At 36.1% G+C, this 23,065-nt stretch overlaps 1 protein-coding gene across 11 annotated transcripts in view; it reads left to right on the top strand.

The window, feature by feature from the left end:
- Nucleotides 1-23,065, top strand: part of HERC2 (HECT and RLD domain containing E3 ubiquitin protein ligase 2) — a 237,729-nt gene that overhangs the window by 81,710 nt on the left and 132,954 nt on the right. For all 11 annotated transcript variants that reach the window (XR_006603900.1, XR_006603901.1, XM_045070659.1 and 8 more), the window contains exons 16-21: nt 5,195-5,388; nt 8,298-8,498; nt 12,190-12,418; nt 12,527-12,651; nt 17,129-17,307; nt 22,176-22,360. Coding sequence is in view for 9 of the 11 variants with exons in the window: in XM_045070659.1 (XP_044926594.1) it covers nt 5,195-5,388; nt 8,298-8,498; nt 12,190-12,418; nt 12,527-12,651; nt 17,129-17,307; nt 22,176-22,360 (1,113 nt within the window). In the remaining 2 variants the exon portion in view is untranslated. The remainder of the gene's footprint in view (nt 1-5,194; nt 5,389-8,297; nt 8,499-12,189; nt 12,419-12,526; nt 12,652-17,128; nt 17,308-22,175; nt 22,361-23,065) is intronic.

Genomic DNA, 23,065 nt, shown 5'->3' with positions numbered 1-23,065 from the left:
AATCGTAAAATCTTTAAAACATATTAATACCAAGAAGATATTATAGTACTTGTTATTTTCTAAGTTTCTGAGATAAGTTGTAGGGTAATACAGTTGGTTGTATGTTATGGAGCTGTGTTTGAATTTTGTTAGCCTTCTTGTTTATAAATTTTTTTCACTTAGTAAAGGAAATCTACTTCCTCAGCTACACTTATTAGATACAGAGATGAAATATGTTAATATGAAAGCATTTAAATGATTGATGGTACAGTCATTTTGGTCATCACTTATGTCAGCGTATGATAAGCTCAAGATAAAATTGTTCTCCTTACTCTGGTAGAATTTTGTAGCTGAATTACTTTTGATGTTGACATTTTTGAAAACATCCCTTGTGTTGGTAATGTTAGATTTACTTTTAAGCAAAAATACAATGCTTTAATACTATTTAAATAGGAAAAAATATACTTGTATCATTTTACTGCGGAGAAAAAGATTTTGTTTTAGAAAGCTTTGTTAGTGAAGATAGCCCACAACCTGGGCTATAAAGCACATGCTAACATATTTAAAAGAAGAGAGATCAAACAATGTCTGGTTTCAGACTATAAGGGAATTAAACTAAAAATTGTATCAGAAAGATAGTTGGAAAATCCCCAAATATGTAGAGATTAAAAAACAAACTTCCAAATAACACATGGTCAAACCAAAATCTTAAGAGAAATTTTAAAATATTTTGAACTAAATGAAAATGAGAACAACTTACCAAAATTTGTGGGATGCAGTGAAAGTAGTGCTTAGAAGGAAATTTATAACATTGAAAGCATATGTTAGAAAAGAAGAAAAATCTAAAGTAAGTAATCTTTGTGTACAGGAAAGAAAACCATAAATAAAATGTAAAGCCTGGATGGCTCAGTTGGTTAAGCATTTGAATCTTGATATGGGCTTAGGTCATGATCTCAGGGTTGTGAGATTGAGCCCCCATTGGGCTCTGCACTGGGCATGGAGCCTGCTTAAGATTCTCTCTCTTCCTCTCTCTCTGCATCCCTCCTGTCTCAAAACAACAACAATGAAAACAAACCACCAAAATGTAAAAGCAACCTATAGAATATAGAATGGGAGAAAATATTTATAAATCATATATCTGATAAGGGATTAACATCCAAAATATAAAAAGGACTCTTAAAATTCAGTGGCAAAACAAAAACCTACCCCATAGCCAATTTTATTAAAAATTAGGAAGAGGACAGGGTGCCTGGGTGGCTCAGTGGGTTAGGCCGCTGCCTTCGGCTCAGGTCATGATCTCGGGGTCCTGGGATCGAGTCCCGCATCGGGCTCTCTGCTCGGCAGGGAGCCTGCTTCCCCCTCTCTCTCTGCCTGCCTCTCTGTCTGCTTGTGATTTCTGTCAAATAAATAAATGAAATCTTTAAAAAAAAAAAAATTAGGAAGAGGATCTGAGTAGACATTTTTCCAAAGATGAGTTCTAGATGGCTAGCAGGTACATGAAAAAGGTGCTCAACATCATTAATCTTCAGAGAAATGCACATCAAAACTACAGGTGAGAGAACACTTCAAACCTGTTTGAATGGCTATTATCAAAAAGACAAGAAAGTGTTGGTGAAGATGTGGAGAAAAAGAAACTGTTGTGCAATGTTGATGGGAATGTGAATTGGTATAGCAACTGTAGAAAACAGTAAGAGGCTTTACAAAAAATTAAAAAGAGAACTACCAGATGATTCTGTAATTCCACTCCTGGGTGTTTATCTGAAGGATGTAAATATGTGAACTCAGAAAGGTATTGGCATCCTCATGTTTGTTGCAGCATTATTCACAGTAACCAAGATATGGAAGGAAACAACCTAAGTGTCCCATTGATAGATGAGTAGATAAAGGAAATGTAGTATACATACGATGGAATATTATTCAGCCATAGAAAAGAAGGTAATGCTTTTGTGTTAACATGGATGGACCTTGAGGGCATTATGCTAAATGAATAGGTCAGATAGAGACAGATAAACACTGTATAATTCTACTTGTATGTGAAATTAAAAAAAAAACCCAAATTCCCCCCAAACCCCCACCAAACTCTTAGATGTTGGGAATAGATTGGTGGTTGCCAGAGTTGGGGATTGCAGGGGGTGGGTAAAGTGGGTGAAGGTGGTCAGAAAGTACAAATTCCCAGTTGTGAAATAAGTCCTGCAGATACAATATATAGCATGGTGACTGTAGCTATTAACACCTTACTGTATATTTGAAAGTTGCCAAGAGAACAGATCTTAAAAGCTCTCATCACCGGAAAAAAAATTTGTGATCATGTATGGTTATAGATGTTTAAAAAAAAAATCAATAGTCTAAGTTTCCGCCTTAGGTAAGTAGATGTCGGAGAGCAAATTGAATCCAAAATAAGAAGAAGTAAAGAAATAATGAGAATTAGAGAAGAAATCAGTGAAATTGAAAACAGAAAATCAATAGAGAAGTTCAAGGAAACCAAAAGCTGGTTCTTTGAAAAGATTAATATACTTTTAAAAGTATACTTTAGGCTAAGAAAAATATAAAATATAAAAGTATACTTTATATAATATATATTATATAATATATAATATATTATATAAAATATATTTTATATAAAATATAAATATAAAAGTATACTTTAGGCTAAGAAAAAAGGAAAACATGGCACAAATTACTAATATCAGAAATGAAAGAGAAAACACTACAGATCCTGTTAACATTGTAGAGGTGATAAAGGAATACTAAGAACAACTCTATGCCCGCAAATTTGGTAACTTTGATGAAATGAACCATTTTTAAAAGACACAATTTGCCAAAATTCATATAAGAAGAAATAGACAAATTGAATAGGCTTACATCTCTTAAAGAAATTAAGTCAATAATTAATAACTTTCCAAAAGAGAAAGCACGAGGCCCAGATGGGTTTATTGTTGAATTCTATCAAAAATTCCAGGAAGAAATTATACCAGTTCTCTCTAATATCTTTCAGAGAAAGAAGCAAAGGAATACTTCTTAATTCATTCTGCAAGGCCAGCATTACCCTAATACCAAAGCCAGACAAAAATATTACTAGAAAAGAAAATTACAGACCAACATCTCTCATGAATATAGATGCAAAAATCTTCAACAAAATATTAGCAAATTAAATTCAACAATGTATAGAAAGAATTAAACATCACGACCAAATTGAATTTATTTTACATATGCAATGCTGGCTAGTTCGACATTCAAAAACCAATTAATGTAATCCATGGAATTGAGAGAGTAAGAAGAAAAATCACATGAGCATATTAATAGCTGCCTAAAAGCATTCGGTAAAGTCCAGTACCTGTTCATGATAAAAACTTTCAGCAAACTAGGAATGGAGAGAACTTCATGAACTTGATAAAGAATATCTATAAAAATCCTACAGCTAATGTCATACTTAGTGGTGAGAAACTTGAAGCTTTCCCACTAAGATAAAATACAAGGGGAAGATGTCTCATCTCACTGTTTCTTTTCAAAATCATACTGGAAGTTCTAGCTAATGCAAGAAAACAGCGAAAGGATATTAAAGGTATACAGATAGAGAAGGAAGAAACAAAACTATCTTTGTTCACAGATGACATGAATGTTTATGTAGAAAATCTGAAAGGATCAACAAAAAAAACTGGAAGTAATAAATGATTATAGCAGACTTGCAGGATACAAAGCTAATTAATGTACCAAAGTCACTTGGTTTATACCTTAGTTCCTATATATACCAGCAACTAAGAAGTGGATTTTGAAATAAAAACAAAATACCATTTACATTAGTATTAAAAAAGTGAGATATATAGTTTTAATTCTAACTAAGTATAAGACCTTTATGAGGAAAATTACAAAACTGATGAATGAGATCGAAGGAGAACTAATAAATTGAGAGATATTCTATGTTCATGAGTAGGAAGACTGAACACTAACTTCTTTCTATCTTGATCTATACATTTAATGCAAGACAAACTGATTCTAAATTTTATGTGGAAAGACAAAAGACCTAGAATAGCTAACTAACACAGTATTGAAGGAGAAGGTCAGGTTGAGGACTGACACTACCCAACTTCAAGACTTAATATAAAGCTGTAGTGGGGAGCCTGGGTGGCTCAGTGGGTTAAAGCCTCTGCCTTCGGCTCGGGTCATGATCTCAGGGTCCTGGGATCAAGCCCCACATTGGGCTTTCTGCTCAGCAGGAGCCTTCTTCCCCCTTTCTCTCTGCCTGCCTCTCTGCCTACTTGTGATCTCTCTCTCTGTCAAATAAATAAATAAAATTTAAAAAAATATATAAAGCTGTAGTAATCAAGAAAGCATGGCATTGGGTCACCTGGTTACCTCAGTGGTCATGCCTTCAGCTCAGGTCATGGTCCCAGGATCCTGGGATCGAGCCCTGCATCGAACTCTCTGCTCAGTGGGGAGCCTGCTTCCCCCTCTCTCTCTGCCTCCCTCTCTGCCTACTTGTGATGTCTATTTGTCAAATAAATAAAATCTTTATATTAAAAAAAAGGCGTGGCATTGACTAAAGTATAGACAAATAGATCATTGGAACAAAATAGCTGAGAAATAGACCTGCATAAGTATAGTTAATTGATCTTTGAGAAGGGAGCCAAAGCAATACAATGAAGCAAAGGTAGCTTTTTCAACAAATGGTTTTGGAACAAGTAGACATTCACATGTCAAAAACAAAAAAAACCAAAATGCAAAAAACCCAAAAAGAAACAGTGAATAATTGATCATGGGTGAGGCTATGCATGTGTTGGGGTGGGAAGAATATGGGAAATCTCTGTGCCTTTTTCTTAGTTTTGCTGTGAACCTAAAAGTATTCTAAAAATAGAAAGTTTCAGTGAGGCAAAAAGAATATACTTTGCGTGATTATACCTTGGGACAAGAGAATATGATTTAATGATTAATTAAAGTACAGTTGTCTCTTTCTGAATGAAAATCTGAATAAGGAGAAAAAAGTATGAAAAGATCCTTTTCATATTTTAGTATTATTTAATATTCAGGCTGTAGGTCTTAATAAATTATAGTTAGTAGAATGTATTGGGTTTTAATAACATACATGAAGCAGATGAATTATACAAAATATTAAAACAATGAATTATCCTTTAGAAGCTGACATTAAATACCTCCTTACCTGGATGACCTACAGCAGAAGTCAGGTGTGAAGCTGTATTGCATCATTGTTTCCTCCTAGGGAAGAAGGTAATTGATGTGGCTGCAGGCTCCACCCACTGCCTGGCTCTGACGGAAGACAGTGAGGTCCATAGCTGGGGGAGCAACGACCAGTGCCAGCACTTTGACACTTTGCGTGTGACCAAGCCAGAACCTGCCGCACTGCCAGGACTGGATACCAAACACATAGTTGGAATTGCCTGTGGACCTGCTCAGGTACTGAGTAGATAGTGTCGTTAGGTATTTTGTGGAATTTTGTCTTCCTGTCCTTCATTGCTAGTATGTAGAAATAGCATTGACTTGTGTGTGTTATCCTTATATCCTGTAGTTGCAGTCAGTATGATGTTGAAGAGTGGTGAGAGGGAATGCATTTAGTCTTTCACCATTTGCTAGGATGTTAGCTGTAGGATTTTTTTTTTTTTGGTAGATGCTTTATCAGATTAAGAAAGTTTCCTTTAACTCCTACTTCTATTTTTTTTTAACTTTATTTTTTCAGGGGCGCCTGGGTGGCTCAGTGCGTTAAAGCCTCTGCCTTTGGCTCAGGTCATGATCCCAGAGTCCTGGGATCAAGCCCATCAGTCTCTCTGCTCAGCAGGGAGCCTGCCTGCTTCCCCCTCTCTTTCTGCCTGCTGCTCTGCCTACTTGTGATCTCTGTCAAATAAATAAATAAAATCTTTAAAAAAACAAAACCAAAACTTTATTTTTTCAGTGTTTCAAGATTTATGGTTTATGCATCACACCCAGTGCTCCATGCAATTCGTGGCCTCCTTAATACCCACCACCAGGCTCACCTAACCCCCCACTTACCTCCTTCTTTGAAAGTTTTTTCTAAAACTGAATAGATGCTTAATTTTGTCAATGCTTTTTTCTTCTCAAAGGATATGATCTTGTAGTTTTCCTTCTTTAGTCTGTTTATATGGTAGAATATGTTAATTGCTTTTCAAATATTGATCAGACCTTGCATTACTGAGATAACCCCACTTGGTTATTTCTTATATATTGTTTTATTTGATTTACTAATTACATTTTTGAGGATTTTTCTGCTGATGGTCATCAGAGGTAATTGGTTTGTGGATTTTTTGTGTGTGTGTGGTTTTATACTGTATGTCTGTCTTTTATCTGGGTAAAATTGGCCTTATAAAAAATATTGACAGGTGTTCCTTTCTCTTATTTTCTAGAAGGGATTGTGTAGAATTAGTGTTATTTCTTCTTTAAATGTTTTTTTGCGAATCCATCTGAGCCAAGAGATTTCTTTCTCAAGAGATTTTTAAGTAAAAATTGTTTCCTTAAGAGAGACAGAGATAATATTTAGAATTTTTTTTTTCTTGAGTGGGTTTTCTTGGTTTGTGACACTCAAGGAGTTGTTCCATTTCATCTAAGTTGTTTGATTTTTGTGTATGAAGTTTTCCTTAGTATTCATCTACTAATCTTTTGAAGTCTTTGGGGTCTGCAGTAACATTGTATTGGTATTTTTCTTCTTATTTATCTTTGCCAGTTTTACCTAGAGGTTTATCCATTTTATTGATCTTTTTAAAGAACTAGATTTTAGTTTCATTAATTTTCCCTTGGTTTTTTGCTTTTTGTTTCATTGGCTAATTCTCTTGTCTTTGTTATTTTTTTTCCCTTTTCAGCTTGCTTTGGGTTCATTTTATTTTATTTTTTTGTTGTTGTTTCTTCAGCTTAGGTTAATTTTAGAACCTTCTTCTTTTGTAATATTTAAGCAGCTGCTGCTATAAATTCCCTTCTAAGCTTTAATTGCACCCACACATTTTGATGTATTTTCTTTTTCTTTTTTTTTTTAAAGATTTTATTTATTTATTTGACAGACAGAGATCACAAGCAGGCAGAGAGAGAGGGGAGGAAGCAGGCTCCCCGCGGAGCAGAGAGCCCGATGTGGGGCTCGATCCCAGGACCCTGGGATCATGACCTGAGCTGATCATGACCAGAGGCTTTAACCCACTGAGCCACCCAGGTGCCCCTTATTTTGATGTATTTTCATTTTTGTTCAGCTCAAAAATTCTCTAATTTATCTTGAAAATTGCTCTATGATCTATGGATTATTGTATCATTTAATTTCAAAGTATTTTGAGATTGTTCTGTTACTATTCTGTTACTGATTTCTAGTTTAATTTTCTGGTGGTTAGAGAATAGACTATGTGATTTCAGTTCTTCTAGATTTGTTCAGATTTGTTTTATGTCTCAGGATATGTTCCCTTATAAGTTAATGTTCAGGTGGTGTGTGTGTTTAAAAAGAATTGTGTATTTTATTGTTGATGTGTTTTGCTGTTGTTGGGTGAAGTGTTCTGTAATGTCAATTAAATTCTGTTCATGGATGGTATTCTATTCTACATCCTTGCTGATTTTCTGTCTCTTTCTAGGAGGCTAGTGTTTGTATTTCCAAGTATAATTATGTATTTCTCCATGTCTTTTTTCAGTTCTGTCAATTTTTTTTAATATCAGTGCTTTTGGTCATGAAAAAATTATGGTTGCACTGTGCAGTGGCGTTAAGTATATTCATGAAATTGTATAACTGTCACTGCTATCCATCTCCAGAATTTTTCATCATCCTAAATAGAAACTCTGTACCCATTAAACAATTACTCTTCATTTCTCCTGCCTCCTGGTCCCTCGTAGCCTCAAAATTATTTTCTGTTTCTGTGAATTTGCCTATTTAAGATACCTCTTATAGGGGTGCCTGGGTGGCTCAGTAGGTTAAAGCCTCTGCCTGGTCCCTGGGATCGAGCCCCACATCAGGCTCTCTGCTCAGCGGGGAGTCTGCTTCCTTCTCTCCTGATAAATAAATAAGATAAATAAAGTCTTAAAAAAAAAGATACCTCTTATAAATGGAATCATATAATATTTGACCTTTGGTGTCTAACTTGTTTCATTTCATATTTTCAAGGTTGATCCATGTTATAGCATGTTTCAGGATTTTATTCTTTGTAAAGGATTAATAATATTCCATTGTATTTATAGCCTACATTTTGTTCATTTATTCCTCCTTCAGTGGACTCATGAGTTGTACCTTTTGGCTGTTGTGAATAATGATAGTGAATCTCACCTGTGAGACAGTCTTAAGAGCTGAATGTGTAGATTCATTTTAGTTTCTTATGATTCTAACATAGAGTTTTGCTTGGTCATCGTGTTCTGAGTGGTCCATTGGCCTCCGTGTCCCATTTGTGGTAGACATCTGCTCAATGACTTTTGAGCAGCTGGACCTCCTATTGCGTCAAGTGAGTGAAGGGATGGATGGCACTGCTGACTGGCCTCCACCTCAAGAGAAAGAGTGCATGGCTGTGGCAACACTGAATCTTCTACGACTTCAGGTATTAATGATTTCCTTTCCTCTGCCTCCCTTTGTAAGTGTCTTAGGTATTTGTAATAATGTTTCTGTATATTTATGGGAATGGGTTTTATCCTGTTAAGTGAACTGCTAATGAAAATTTTAAATTATTTGTATTTAGATTACTTAGATTAGGTTATTTAGATTATGATGGAGTATAATTTAAATGAGGTTTAAAACATCAGTCTAGTTATCTTAAATTTATTCTGGAAGTCAGTCTTTGCATGCAGGTAAGTGTCTATGTATGGATTGTATTATTTCTGCAGTAATCAGCTTGCATTCATAGTGGAGTCAGTCTTGAATTTACTGTTCTTCTGTGTGGAGGAACAACTGGGTGAGGCAGTAGATAATTGAGAGACCAGCTGAATGTGCTAGCCAATTTCTGGAGTGTGAAAGTTCAACACAGTCAGCTTGGGCTCCCTCCAGTAGGACCTCTACTTTGTTACAGGGAAGGTTGAGGTTAAAAGTCAAAATAAGAAAAGCAACAAAAATTTTCCTTCCTTCCTCTTTCCTTTCTTCCTTCTATAAAACTATAGCTGAAATCTTTGGTCATTCCATTTTTCTTGGTAATAAAATCTACGACTTAATGTCAAGAGACTGTTTTTTTTTTTTAACAAAGTAATTTTTCCCTTTCTAATACAAGGATTTCTATGTAACCAATCGTGTCCCCCTCTGCTCTCTCCCCATTTTTGCCTTGTTTTTAAAAAGCACATAGATGAATATTATGTTTAGTTACATTAATCAAATCAACAGAGGTTTGGAGAGTACTTCTCTTTCCCAAAAGTCTTTTGTAGGAGCTCATTTATTAGGCCCATTGTGGTCCCCTTCATGAATCGACCCAGTTGTTTGTTGCTTCCTGTTGTTTGTAGCATTCTTGCTGTCTGGTCAGTACTATGGAGAAAGATCTTGTACATGTCTCAGGCTTGATTTTTTTTTGGCCCATATTTGCCTTGTGCCTTATGTTTTTCTGTTGCTTTGTTACATCTTTCTAGGTCCTTATGCTTTAGTTGTATCATTTTAAAATTTAAATATTCACTTAACAAAGCTTGAGTCTTAAAAAGCATCTAGTTTGAGAACTCTTTATTCACTACGTTAATTAATTTTTTTAGAGTTATTTTGATTGCTCGTGTATTTGAATTTAGATTTTCTGATTAGTTTTGTGTAAGGTTATTCTTCATTTTCTTATTTCTTGATAAAGTTTCCAAAACAGTTTTTTCTTTTCAAATACCTTTCATTGTTCCTAAGCTTTTCAGTTTGATTTCTGGACATTAATCAAGTTACAAAAAAATAAAATATTTCTTAATTCCACAAAGTGCTAAGTTAACCAGTACTTCTCCTCCTGAAAAACATAGGGGTTATAGGATGCATTAAACCTATGCTCCCCTTTCCACCTTCTGTATTTAAATTGTCAGGTAGTTTATTGTTACACTGGATCTAAAACACACTGATTTGTGATGTGTATGTGTCCCTAAAAGAAAAATGCTCCCAGTTGTGATACGCAAGATATATTTCTTCTGATTTAAGACATGAAAAGAAATTGTCCTCCAATTAATTATCATCATAATCATTTTTTAAGAGACCATACTTACATAGTCTTTTTATTTATTTATTTTAACCAATTTGTTTTGTCATTGTGGCTTACATCCTCTTCCACCTGGGTACCTCCTGCAGTAAGTTTCTTCATCAAGGTCTGTGGGTTATAAAGTCTGAAAACTCTGCTTGAATACTCTTAAGATAATTTAATAGGGCTTAGCTTTCTAGATTACCTGTTATTTTATTAACAGTTTGAAGGTGTGCTTTCTTCTGATTTTTATTGTTGCTGATGAGAACTGTTACATTGGCTTAATTGTTTCTTTGTAACTAATTTGCCTTTCTTTTTGGTAGCCTTTTAGATGTTTTTTTGTTTTATAATTTTAACATACTCTGTCTAGATGAGGATTTATTTTCGTATGTATAACTTGAGGTTATGATTCTCATTTAATCTGAGATTACATATTTTTGTTAAGTTTTTAAAAAACATTCCCTGTTTATCATTGAAATTGCTCTCTTTTTTATCTACTTTTCCCTTGGAGATCTCCTTCCTCATGTGTTTTGAACTTTTCTCATCTTCCCAAGTACTGTTTCTTTATAATGTTCACTTTCTGTCTTTCCATTCTGCCTTCTGTTTTTTCTCCAGTGCTCTCTCATTTAGTCCCCAAATCCTTTAGCTGATTGTTCCATATTTTTGAGTTGTCCATTATTTAATAAGTACTTGCATGATCACAGCATTACACATATTAATTCATTAAATCCATATGCCACCATCTGAGAGGTAGGACCCTTGATGTGTATTGCTAGATGAGGATGTACAGAGAAGTTCAGGAATGTGGCCCAGGTCAGGTATCCATTGCATGGAGATTCAGGGCTAGAACCTGGGCCCATGCTTTTCACAGTTCTGCTTGAGGTTTTTATTTTTGTAGCTGTTTTTCTTGTTTTTAGAATTTATATTTGGGTTTTTTCAAGGCATTCATTTGTTCTTTACATTCTTATCTTCTAGGTTTTGTGCCTTCCTTGATCTCTAAGAACATTTATTTATTTATATTTTTAAAAGCTTTTATTTATTTATTTATTTGAGAGGGTGGGGTGGGACAAAGAGACTCCCAAGCAGACTCCATGCTGAATACAGAGCCTGGCATGGAGCTCAGTCCCACAACTCCAGGATTATAACCTGAGCCAAAGCCAAAAGCTGGATGCTTAAATGACTGTGTCACCCATGTACCCCAGAACATTTACTCTTTTTTTGCATTAATTTCAGTGTTTGTATTGCTGCCTACTCTAGGGGCATGAGTTCTGCTTCGTATAAGAGCTTTGTCTTTGATTTTCCCTTGTGACCTAGTGTGGCTTGTCCTTTGTGACTTTAACAGCACTTTCAGGGGAGGTCTTGCTAGAGGTCTCTCTTTGCCTTTGGCTATGGTGATGTCCCTAGAGGACAGTTTTGTATTTGTGTCTCTGAAGTGTCATGTGTTTCTCAGACTCTAGATGATTCAGTGTTCAGTTCTTGACTTGTGATATCTAGATCTAGTTGGTTGCGATGAATTTGATTTTACATCTGCTCACAGGGCAGGCCAGGTCTCTGATTTCTTGTGGGGTCTCTTTGTACCCAGAGCCTTCGTGGGTAGTGTTGCCTTCAAGTCCTGACTGGTGATAGACCAGTGATCTTCAATGGTTCAGTGGGCTGCCGTGAGCAGTTTAGATTTCATGCCTGAAGATCTTGATCTGCTCTCAGAGCCCAGAACCTGTTAGCTCCTGCTATGTGTGTCTGACTTCTGGTTTGGCCCTTGAGGAGTTTCCTTGTGTACTTTCAACTTGGCTGTATAATCTTTTAAAAGTTCTTCCTCTGTTTGGTACAGATGTTGGGGGTGGGGTAGAGATTGCTGTATAACCTCTCTGTTGATCTTGACATCTTCCATATATGTATTTAAATTGGGCTTAAACAGTTCCTCTTAAAAATACCTTACCATCATTTCTCAGCTAGTATGGGTAAAATTTTTTAGTCTGGTTAAAAAAATTCATGTATCAGAACTTTTCCTTTATTATTTAAATAAAATGCAATTTGAGATATTATTTAATCTTTACTAAGTTTTGAAATCCACTTGTTTTTAGGGCTTCTAAATTAATTGTTTTTCTCCTTTCAGTTGCATGCTGCCATTAGTCACCAGGTTGACCCAGAATTCCTTGGTTTAGGTCTGGGCAGCGTCCTCCTCAACAGCTTGAAACAGACCGTGGTGGCCCTGGCCAGCAGTGCAGGCGTGCTGAGCACTGTGCAGGCAGCTGCCCAGGCTGTGCTGCAGAGCGGGTGGTCCGTGCTTCTGCCCACTGCTGAGGAGAGGGCCCGGGCACTCTCTGCTCTCCTGCCCTGTGCAGGTGGGCTTGGGTGAGGAGCAGGGATGGGGATGGGTTCTGGGTGCATAAGAGGGTGTGAAGAGGCGTTGGTGCTTACCTTGCAATGGCAAAAGTGATTTCTCTTTCAAGTTTCAGGCAATGAAGTTAACATAAGTCCAGGTCGTCGATTCATGATTGATCTCCTGGTGGGCAGCTTGATGGCTGATGGAGGCTTAGAGTCAGCCTTAAATGCAGCCATTACTGCAGAAATCCAGGTATGTTTCTACGAATGTGTATGTAACTGACAGAGGCAATTTTTACCTGGCAGTCAGCTGAGATTGAAGCACTGTACCCGTGTGAAGAAATAGCAGCCTATTGCCAGAATAAAAAAACTGAAACATAAAACTTTTAGTAACATCAAATATTTTCTATAATTAAAGCTTTTTTAATCTTACTGGTTAAAAATTTATTGAGATATTAAATATGATAAAATATATCCACTTTTATCTATTTAAAAGAATGTGACAGATACTCTAATCATATTATGAATCATTTCCATCACCCTAGAAAGTGCCGTTGTGCCTCTTTGCACTCAAAGTTAGGGCTCCCCTGCCTCCCTCAGATTAAATTAGTTTTGCCAGTTCTCAATGTTATATATATGGAATCTTATAGTATGTACTGTTTTGTGTCTGCTTTAATTTACCTTGATAATTTTCAAACTCCTCTACATTGCTTTTACTGTTGAGGAATGTTTCATTGTATGATTACGGCACTGTTTATCTGTTCTCCTGTTAACAGACATTTGATTTTTTTTTGATTGTCTAAAGCTGCTTTGATTATGCTGTGTACAGTTCTTTAGTGAACATGTGTTTTTTCTCTTGGGTAAATACTTTGAATTTTAATTTGCTAGGTCTTAGGGTGAATGTGTTTTTATAGTTTCCCAGAGTGGCTATGCCATTTAATTTGAACCAGCTTATGAGAGAGTTCTAGCTCTTTCTTGACCTCACCAACATGAGTCATGTCTTTCTTCATTAATTTAGCTATTCTGGGTGGGGGAGTGTGGTTTTTAATTTGCATTTCCATGTACTTAATAGTCATTCATAGCTTGTTTTGTTGCTCTCATAGTTGCAATAGTTTTTTATTTACAAACTCACACTGGGGGCGCCTGGGTGGCTCAGTGGGTTAAAGCCTCTGCCTTCGGCTCAGGTCATGATCCCAGGGTCCTGGGATTGAGCCCCACATCAGGCCTTCTGCTCAGCAAGGAGCCTGCTTCCCTTCTTCTCTCTCTGCCTGCCTCTCTGCCTACTTGTGATCTCTCTCTGTCAAATAAACAAATAAAATCTTAATTAAAATAATAAAACTCACACTGATGAAATTAGATGAAGTAAGTATATTAAAAGCAAAATAAGTCAATCAGAAAAAGACAATTATCATGATCTTACTCATATGTGGAATTTAAGAAACAAGACAGGATCATAGGAGAAGGAGGAAAAAATAAAACAAGATGAAATCAGAGAGGGAGACAAACCATAAGAGACTCATAATCATAGGAAATAAACTGAGAGTTTCTGCAGGGGAGGGGAATGGTGGTGAAGGGATGGGGTAACCGGGACGGACATCAAGGAAGGCACGGGATGTAATGAACACAGGGTATTATATAAGACTGATGAATCACTGACCTCTACCTCTGAAACTGATAATACATTATATGTTAATTAATTGAATTTAAATTAAAAAAACCTGTTTTTGAAAACATACTTTAATACTTTGATTAAATTGAAAAAAAATAGAAGAAATCAAGTATATAATGTTAGGAACAATGACAATTCTTTGAGTAACTTATATTTCAGGTACTGTGCTGTATACTTTACTTTCATTTTCTCTTTTAACTTTGTCAACCTTGTTGAGTGGAAAAGTAGTTTAAAATTCCATTTTACAGATGTGAACATAAGTACCCTGGAAATGTAGTGATTTGCTAAGGTGTCAAGATGAGTTAGTGGCAGATTTTTTTTTTTCTTCTTCTCTCCATAAAGCTCCATGTGAAAGCTTGCCTAATGGGAGCAGTGATAGTGAACAGGCAGAGGCAGTCCACATGTGGGTCAGAATTAGGTTTTAGGGTAAAGAGCAGACTCTTTTTTTATTTTAAGGTTTTATTTTAATTCCAGTTAGTTAACTTATAGTGTCATATTAGTTCCAGGTGTACAATGTCAAGCAACCTTGACGTGACCCAAGCAGTATTTTTAGAACCCATTAATTAATTAATTAATTAATTAGCTTATTATTTATTTATTTTATTAGTTTCAGAGGTAGAGTTCAGTGTTCATCAGTTGCATATAATACCCACTGCTTTTTACATTAAGTACCCTCCTTAATGCCCATCACCCAGTTATCCCTTCCACCTATCTCCCCTCAACAGATGTTTCTCCAAAAAGACATACAGATGGTTGCCAGACATAGGAAAAACTCAGTATCACTCAGCGTCAGTAAAATACAAATCAAAACCACAGTAGGACACCACCTCACACCAGTCAGGATGGCTAAAATTAACAACTTAGGAAACAACAGTTACTGATGAAGATGTGGAGGAAGGAGAGCCCTCTTACATTGTTGGTAGGAATGCAAACTGGTACAGCCACTCTGGAAAACAGTGTGGTGGCTCCTTAAAAAGTTAAAAATAGAGGTACCCTACAACCCAGCAATTGCACTATTAGGTGTTTATACAAAGGACACAGACATAGTGACTTGAAGGGGCACATGTACCCCAGTGTTTACAGCAGCAGTGTCTACAATAGCTGAACCATAGAAAGAGCCCAGATGTTCATCAACAGATGAATAGATAAAGATATATACACACAACAAAATATTACTCAGCCATCAAAAGAACGTAATCTTGCCAGTTGCAATGATGTGAGTGGAACTAGAGGTTGTTATGCTAAGCAAAATAAGTCAGTCAGAGAGGGACAAATATTGTATGATTTCACTCACATGTGGAATTTAAGAAACACATGAACATAGGGGAAGGGAAGGAAAAATAAGATGAACATTGAGAGGGAGACAACTCATAACTGACATTGAACTCTAGAACCCATTAATTTAGTTAGCAAATGTTTATTCTTCACTTCCTGTTGGAGAAAGGGAAGGACTTTGGGGGGGGTGTTGGAGGAAAAGTGTTGCTGGGGGTAGAGAGGCTACAGAGATATATAGATTATGATCTATATACTAATTAAGATGCCTAACATAAGATAACTAATGGCCGTTTAATTTAAAATTGTTATGAAGCTACAAAAAGGAATAAACAAAAATCTCATCATTTAGGAATTGTTAATGTACCCATTTCATTGTTAATAGTTTTGGTGTAAAGTCTTCCAGATTTTTAAAGATGCAGATGTTTACTAATAATACTGATTATGGTGCTATCATTAGTCTCAATGATATATCAGTTTGCATCTTTTTTACTCATGAGGTTGCCATGTCTTCTATTTTGAATATTTTATTATATCCATTTGTTCTGTTGCTTTGGAGAAGTCTGTCATATGGAAAGGGAATTCCTTCTTATTGCTGTTTTTTTTTTTAACAACCTATTATTGACAATTTAAGTTCTAGATATTTTTACTACTATAAATTATTAATTATATTCTTATAGATAATAAGTCATTGAATATAAGAATGATAAATAGGAACAGGTTCTGGAAATGAAATTATGCTGGGTCAAAAGCATGCACTTTTTTTTTGTTGTTTTTTAAGATTTATTTATTTATTTGACAGAGAGTACAAACAGGGTGAGGTGCAGGCAGAGGGAGAGAGAGAAGCAGATTCCTCGCTGAGGAGGGAACCCAGGGCAGTGTGTAATCCCAGGACCCTGGGATCATGACCCGAGCTGAAGGCAGAGGCTTTAACCCACTGAGCCACCCAGGCGCCCCCAGTTGTCTCTACTTTTAAGTTATTATGAAACTGCTATTATGAACATTTGTATATAGATTTTTGTGTGGACAAATTTTTTTTCTTATAACTGTATGCCTAGGAATGGAGTTGTTGAGTTTTATGGTAACTCTGTGTTTAATGTTTCGAAGAATGGCCGTATTTTTTCTTAAGTGGCTGTGCCATTTTATATTCCCAGTAGGAATATTAGAGAGTTCTAGTTTTTCACATCCTTGTTAATGCTTGCTATTGTCCAACTTTTCTATTATAGCCATCCTAATGGTGTAAATTTCTCTGATGATTAATGATGTGGAGCATCTTTTCATGTGCTTAGTAGCCATTTATATATCTTCTTTGAAGATACGTCTCTTCAAATCCTTTGCTTATTTTAAATTGGTTTATTTATCTTTTAATTGTTGAGTTGTAAGAATTTTTTGTATTCTGAACACATGTCTCATTTGGAATATATCCTCTCATTCTTGGGTTCTTGGTTCATGTTTGCAAAACAGATAGACTGTGCATGTAAGGGGCCGATTGTATTGGGTATTTTTGAGATCAGGAATAAAGATTTCAGGGACTTCACAAAAGGAAGGTGGAGACCATCAGCAATGGCACCCTGGCCATTGGATTTTTAGGACAAGTAGTGTGTTTAGAAACTGGGCACCTGAGTAATGGGATTTCAGAGAAGTGGGCATGGACCAGTGTCATCAGGTGGTTTGTGAGTTAGTGCACAGAGGCTGGGACATCTAGACTGTGGGATCAGGGCTTGGTCCAGGGTGCCTTCACACTTGCTTCTAAGGTAACTGGTAACCAGTTCTGTTTTATGAATTACAGGATATAGAAGCCAAAAAAGAAGCACAGAAAGAAAAAGAAATTGATGAACAAGAAGCCAGTGCCTCAACATTTCACAGAAGTAGGACTCCATTGGATAAGGATCTTATTAATACAGGGATCTATGAATCTTCTGGAAAACAGTGTTTGCCTTTGGTTCAACTCATACAACAGCTTCTTAGGTAAATAGTATTAGATATATTTTAACAGGAGGATTATTGGTTTTCACAGTAAGATAGTGAGATCTAGCACTAGGGTCTCAAAAGTGTGTTTGGGTATTGAGGAAATACTCTGAAAGTTCCCTAGATAGGTTTTGGGATAAAGAGCAGACTTTTTTTTTTTTTTTTTAATTTTAATTTTAACTCCAGTTAGTTAACTTACAATGTTATATATTAGTTCCAGGTGTACAATATACTAATTAGAATATAGTAATTCAACTGTTTTGTAAACTACCGTGTGCTCATTACAAGTACACTCCTTAATTTCTGTCACTTGTTTAACCAATCCTCCTTGCCCCCCTGCCCCTTTTCCTCTAGTAACCATCAGTTTGTTCTCTAATTAAAGATCTGTTTCTTGGTTTGTCTGTCTCCCCCCTGCCTTCTGCTCATTTGTCTTCTTAAATTCCACATACGAGTGAGGTCATATGGTATTTGTCTTTTTCTATCTGACTTATTTTCCTTTGCATTGTACTCTCTAGCTCCATTCATGTCATTGTAAAAGGCAAGATTTCTTTTTTTTATGGCTGAACCAATATTGCTTGTGTGTGTGTATATATATCTTCTTTATCTGTTCATCATTGATGGACACTTGAGCTGCTTCCATAATTTGGCTATTGTAAATAATGCTGCTATAAACATAGGGGGGGCCTATATCCCTTTGAATTAATGTTTTTATATTCTTTGGGTAAATAATCCAGTAGTATGATTGCTGGATTATAAGGTAATTCTATTTTTAACTTTTTTGAGGAACCGCCGCACTGTCTCAAGAGCAAACTTTTCATAGATAGAGGAGAGGTTGGAGTGTGTGAGATAGAACTAGAGATTCTAAAGATTTTCACACAAGAGAAAATTGGAGTGTATGAGACAGAAAAAGATTCTTATTCTGCTTAGTAAACAGTAGATGCAAATGAAAATCATTGTGGTAGAGTTATTTCTTTTAAAACATATCATTGCCTCATTGTGTATATCACAGATTTATGTGTATTACTTTCTAAGACAACTTTTAATTTAGAAGCTGAAATAAAAGAATGGTGAACATTATTTCTGAAGGCTCTATCAGGAGTAGATAAGAATTAACTAGAGTCAGAATATAGACATAGAAACTTTAGGTTGAAGTGATCATACACTTCTTGGTGAAACTTGTCAACCAGTGTTTCAGTGTCATTCAAATCAAAAAGATAAAAAAAAATATCAAGGTGATTTCTGAAAGGCATTTGTTAGACAATTGAAAACTGTTTTCCCTCTAACAAAGCTGTCTGTGTAAACTTGGCTCCTGGTTTGTTTCATTTTCTCCACATAGAGAAAGTACAGCTCTGGAATATTGGCTTAAGCAGCTAAGTCCAAGAGAGCAGGGAGCTCTGCCCACATATCTAGAAGAGTGGCAGGTTACCACCTGGTATGCTGCTGGTGTTGAGGCAGCCTGCTTTCTATATGGAAGCACCAGAATTTACTGGGCACACTGAACTTTTAAGAGGAAGTTATAGAGCTAGTTCTTTACATAGGTTTTAGTAAAGTCTAATTAAAAAAACACTTTTTCTTTTTTTTTTAATTATTGTTTACTGATAATATCTCCTACATTCTGATCTTGAGTACAACAAATTATAAATGAATTAACTCAGTGTAATTGGTGGTAGTGGAAAGAGCTTGGAATTTGTTCTTAGAAAATTTCAGTTGCAACTGCTTGTATAAAATTGGCAAGTGAAACTCTCTTCATTGTGGAGGAGTACTATCAGGAGTAGTGTTTACAGTAAATTAAGGATCAGATGAGAATGGTTGTTTAGTGTTGTGTAATTAAAAGGTAAAGTTCTATGCAGAAGTTTTAAAGCATTAAGCATGTATTTTGAGAAGAACTTTTTTGAGTTCTTGAATGCTTCATCCTTGGCTAAGGAAGCTGTGTCTGGTACCCTGCTGTCTCTGGCAGAGAGTGAGTGCGGGGTTCCCTGACTTCAGCCTAAAGTAGGTTGCTCAGACTGTTTGTTCATCAGTGTGGAGACACCTGTCTGTTTTACCCACCTGTGCCTTTTGCTGTACAGTCTCATGGTTACTTGCCACATTTGGCTGATTAGCACTTGAAATGTGTCAAATATAGGTGAGACATTGAATTTTTATTTGTTCTTAATTAAAATTCAGTTATTTTAACTGAATTCTTGATTATTATTTATTTATTAAAACACAAATTTAAAAACGTAGATCTGATTCAACTGTGTTAAAACTTAAGTATGTTTGGGTTAGCTGGGCCATATAAATTTAATTTTTTTTTGGCCTTTGAAGACTTAACTGAGAAAACTAATAAAAAATATTTTAATACTTTTTCTTGGGGTTTAGATTTTATGTTGAAGTAATATTTTCAGTGTATTTGGATAAATACATTATTAATACTGGTTTTTTGTTTCTTTTTATCTTTTTATCTTTATTAAAGATTTATTAATCTTTATTAATTTATCTTTATTAATGTGACTGGCAGAACTTTTTATTTATTGATTTATTATTATTATTATTATTATTATTTAAGATTTTTATTTATTTATTTGAAAGAGAGACAGTGAGAGAGAGCATGAGCAAGGAGAAGGTCAGAGGGAGAAGCAGACTCCCCATGGAGCTGGGAGTCCGATGTGGGACTCGATCCTGGGACTCTGGGATCATGACCTGGGCCGAAGGCAGTTGTCCAACCAACTGAGCCACCCGGGCGTCCCTGATTTATTATTTTTTATTTATTATTATTATTTTTTAAATTAGTCACCATGCCCAATGTGGAGCCCAACACGGGACTTGAACTCATGACCCTGATATCAATACCTGAGCTGAGAGCAAGAGTTGGATGCTTAACCGACCAAGCCACCAGGTGCCCCTGGCAGAACCTTTTAAATAACATATGTGGCTCCCTGGCATTATGTTACTGTTGGACAGTACTTTCTAGACCACTCTTATAGTTTGTCTTCTGAACCTTTGGCATGCAGGAAGGAATTGCTCCCCAGCAGTTTTGTAATAAAGATATACCTACTTAAAAAAACACAAAACAAAAACTAAGCGTGGAAGTAAACAACATCTTAGAAAAGTTTTTGGAAAATAGAGAAAGGAAGATGCATCAACACCTTTCTTATTACAGAGTGCCAATAATCCAGGCTCTTTTCTTTCATAAGTGTGGATAATGTGCCTCTCCCACTGTAGAGGAAGACTTTGACATTTAATTTTCTTAGCTTAAGTGTGACTAAAGGTAGCTTAGTGTATTGACTTAGCTGATGCAGTGTTGAAAAATAGTCTAAAAGTGGAAGAGATTATAGTCATTTAGTGTACTTTATTCCTTGGAAAGCAGGTTGAAGGAATTGCAGCTTGCCAAGAATAAGCCATGAAACAGATTTCAGAGTAACTCTTCAGTCTTAAGCTGTCAGGAAGCCACAGAAAAGCATTTATATTTGAAAATCAAGAGCTATGAAAATTTTTTAAACTTGTGAACTCTGTCAGAATTACACATTATAATTATGGTTCTGAATTTTATTAAGGAAATGAGTTAAAATTTTTATTATATTTTATATGTCTTTTGCTCCTTCTTGTATAGGATAAAACCTGGATTCTAGACCTATTTTTTTCTACTGTGGGATCTGACTTGAGCCACAAACCATCAGTTAAATAGGGCAAAAAGGGAAGAAATATGAGTTCCAAAAGGTCCATTTACAACAGTAGCAAAATGTTCTGGTTCCATGAGCACCTTGCAAAGGAGTAAGGGCAGAGAATCAAGTCACGACAAGAGAATGAAGGGGAATGGACGCGGCAGGTGATAGAATGCCGGAGATCCCAGATTCACCTGCTCAGTGGCAGTGCTTGGTGTCAGCTAGCTAGTCCTCACTTACCTGGCTGGGATGGGGTTGATGTGATGGAGCTACTTGACACCAGCCCAGAAGTAGGTTCTACTTTGTTTCTTTTCCTCCACTAACCAACTTCCTTCTGTTCTTAGTACCAGGGATCAGGCCTGGTTCAACTGTTGCTGGGACTGTCTCTAGGTAGCAGAGTGTTACCTGGTGTTCCATGTCCCCTCTAATACCTTCACATTCTTACCAAGCTTACCTTCCTCAAGCACAAGTAAGATATATTCCCGTTTGGAAGTTTTAGCGGCTGAACATTGTGAAATCTAGTCTCAGCAGCCTGGCACTCTATCACTTGCAGTGTCCATTCCCCTTCCTTCTCTTGTTTCACATTTCTTCCTTTTTTACCTTATTAACTTACAGTTTGTGGTTCAAGTCAGATCCCACAGTTGGAAGTGGAGCCTTTGCTCCCTTCCTTGCTGCAGTATTCTGCAAGCATCTGTTATCCTGACCTGGCCTGTTTGTACCCACCTTAGTCTTTCTTCCTGTACTTTCAGAGTCCTGGATACTCCCTGCTTTGCCCACCTAGATTACTTACCTGAATAGGTCTCAAGGCAGATTTGTGAGGCAGATGCAGAAATGACGAGTGAATCATGTCTTTAAGAATAGTGTCATGTCTTTATGTGAAATGCAGCTTTGGACAAAAATGATACAGGTTTTTTTTTTTTCCTCAAAGCTTTGTACAAGAGTTTTCTATCATCTTGGACCATTCCACACAGCTCTTAGGAGTGTATTGTAAAGCAAAGGGTGTCATTATTTCTTTTGTAAATTCTGTACTTCTCTGCTCAGTTTTAACTGAGGTCGTGTTTATTGCAGACACATGTGACACGTATTTGGGGAAGGAAGCCAACTGTAGGTCACCTGGGTGTATGACCTATATTTCTGATTGTAGTTTATGTTGTGATTTCTTAATACTTTTTTAAAAAAGAGACATAACTTCTTTAATTTTGCAATCCTCTTTCCCCTCCATAGAAACATTGCTTCTCAGACAATAGCCAGATTGAAAGATGTTGCCCGTCGGATTTCATCATGTCTGGACTTTGAGCAACATAGTCGTGAAAGAACTGCTTCATTGGATTTGTTGCTGCGCTTTCAGCGCCTACTTATCAGTAAACTTTATCCAGGAGAAAGTATTGGTCAGACTTCAGATATTTCTAGTAAGTTGATTAAAATTAAAATATCTTGTTTGTATTTGGCTTTCTAATTTAGGCTTTTTGACATGCTTATTTTACATTCCCAGATGTGTAGTTCTTATACTGTTAAATCTTACACCAATTTAGGGGGACTTCATTTTGCATCCACTTTTTTTTTTATGAGTATTAGACTTACCAGTATTTTTTTTCACTGTCTTAATATTTAAGTTCTTTGGGCATCAAAAATAGTATTCATTATGTTCATATTAGTTTTATAGAAGATTTATCAGACTTACTGTAAGTATCTGTTATGGGATGTTAGATACTGACATAATATGAGAACCAAGTAGCAACAGTATTGGTATGTCACACTGGACAGCCAGTAGGTGTGATGCATGGAATGAATCAGCATTGGAGGAAGACTGGGTCTCAGTTATAGCTGGTTTATTAGCTGCTGGACATGGGCCCAAGCTAACTGGGTGCTGTATGTTGCTTATCTGTGGAATTGCAATTACATCTGAGGGTGCCTATGAGGATTAAAATAGGATGATATGTAACTGCTCAGCTCTGTGCATGATATAGGTAGTAGGTGGCTCTCCATAAGTTGGCTTTCTCTGTTAAGGATGGAAAGGTCTGCTGCTTTTGTTTGAAATATTTTAATGACTGAGCCACCCAGGCACCCTTGTTTGAAATATTTTAGTTCCTGAAAGAGTTAGGCATTTGTAGATC

Source organism: Mustela putorius, unplaced genomic scaffold (assembly GCF_011764305.1).
Source record: "Mustela putorius furo isolate JIRA1106 unplaced genomic scaffold, ASM1176430v1.1 tig00003972_pilon_pilon_pilon, whole genome shotgun sequence".
NCBI classification, from domain to species: domain Eukaryota; kingdom Metazoa; phylum Chordata; class Mammalia; order Carnivora; family Mustelidae; genus Mustela; species Mustela putorius.
Note: the sequence above shows the minus strand (reverse complement) of the source record. Positions and strands in the feature narration are given on the sequence as shown.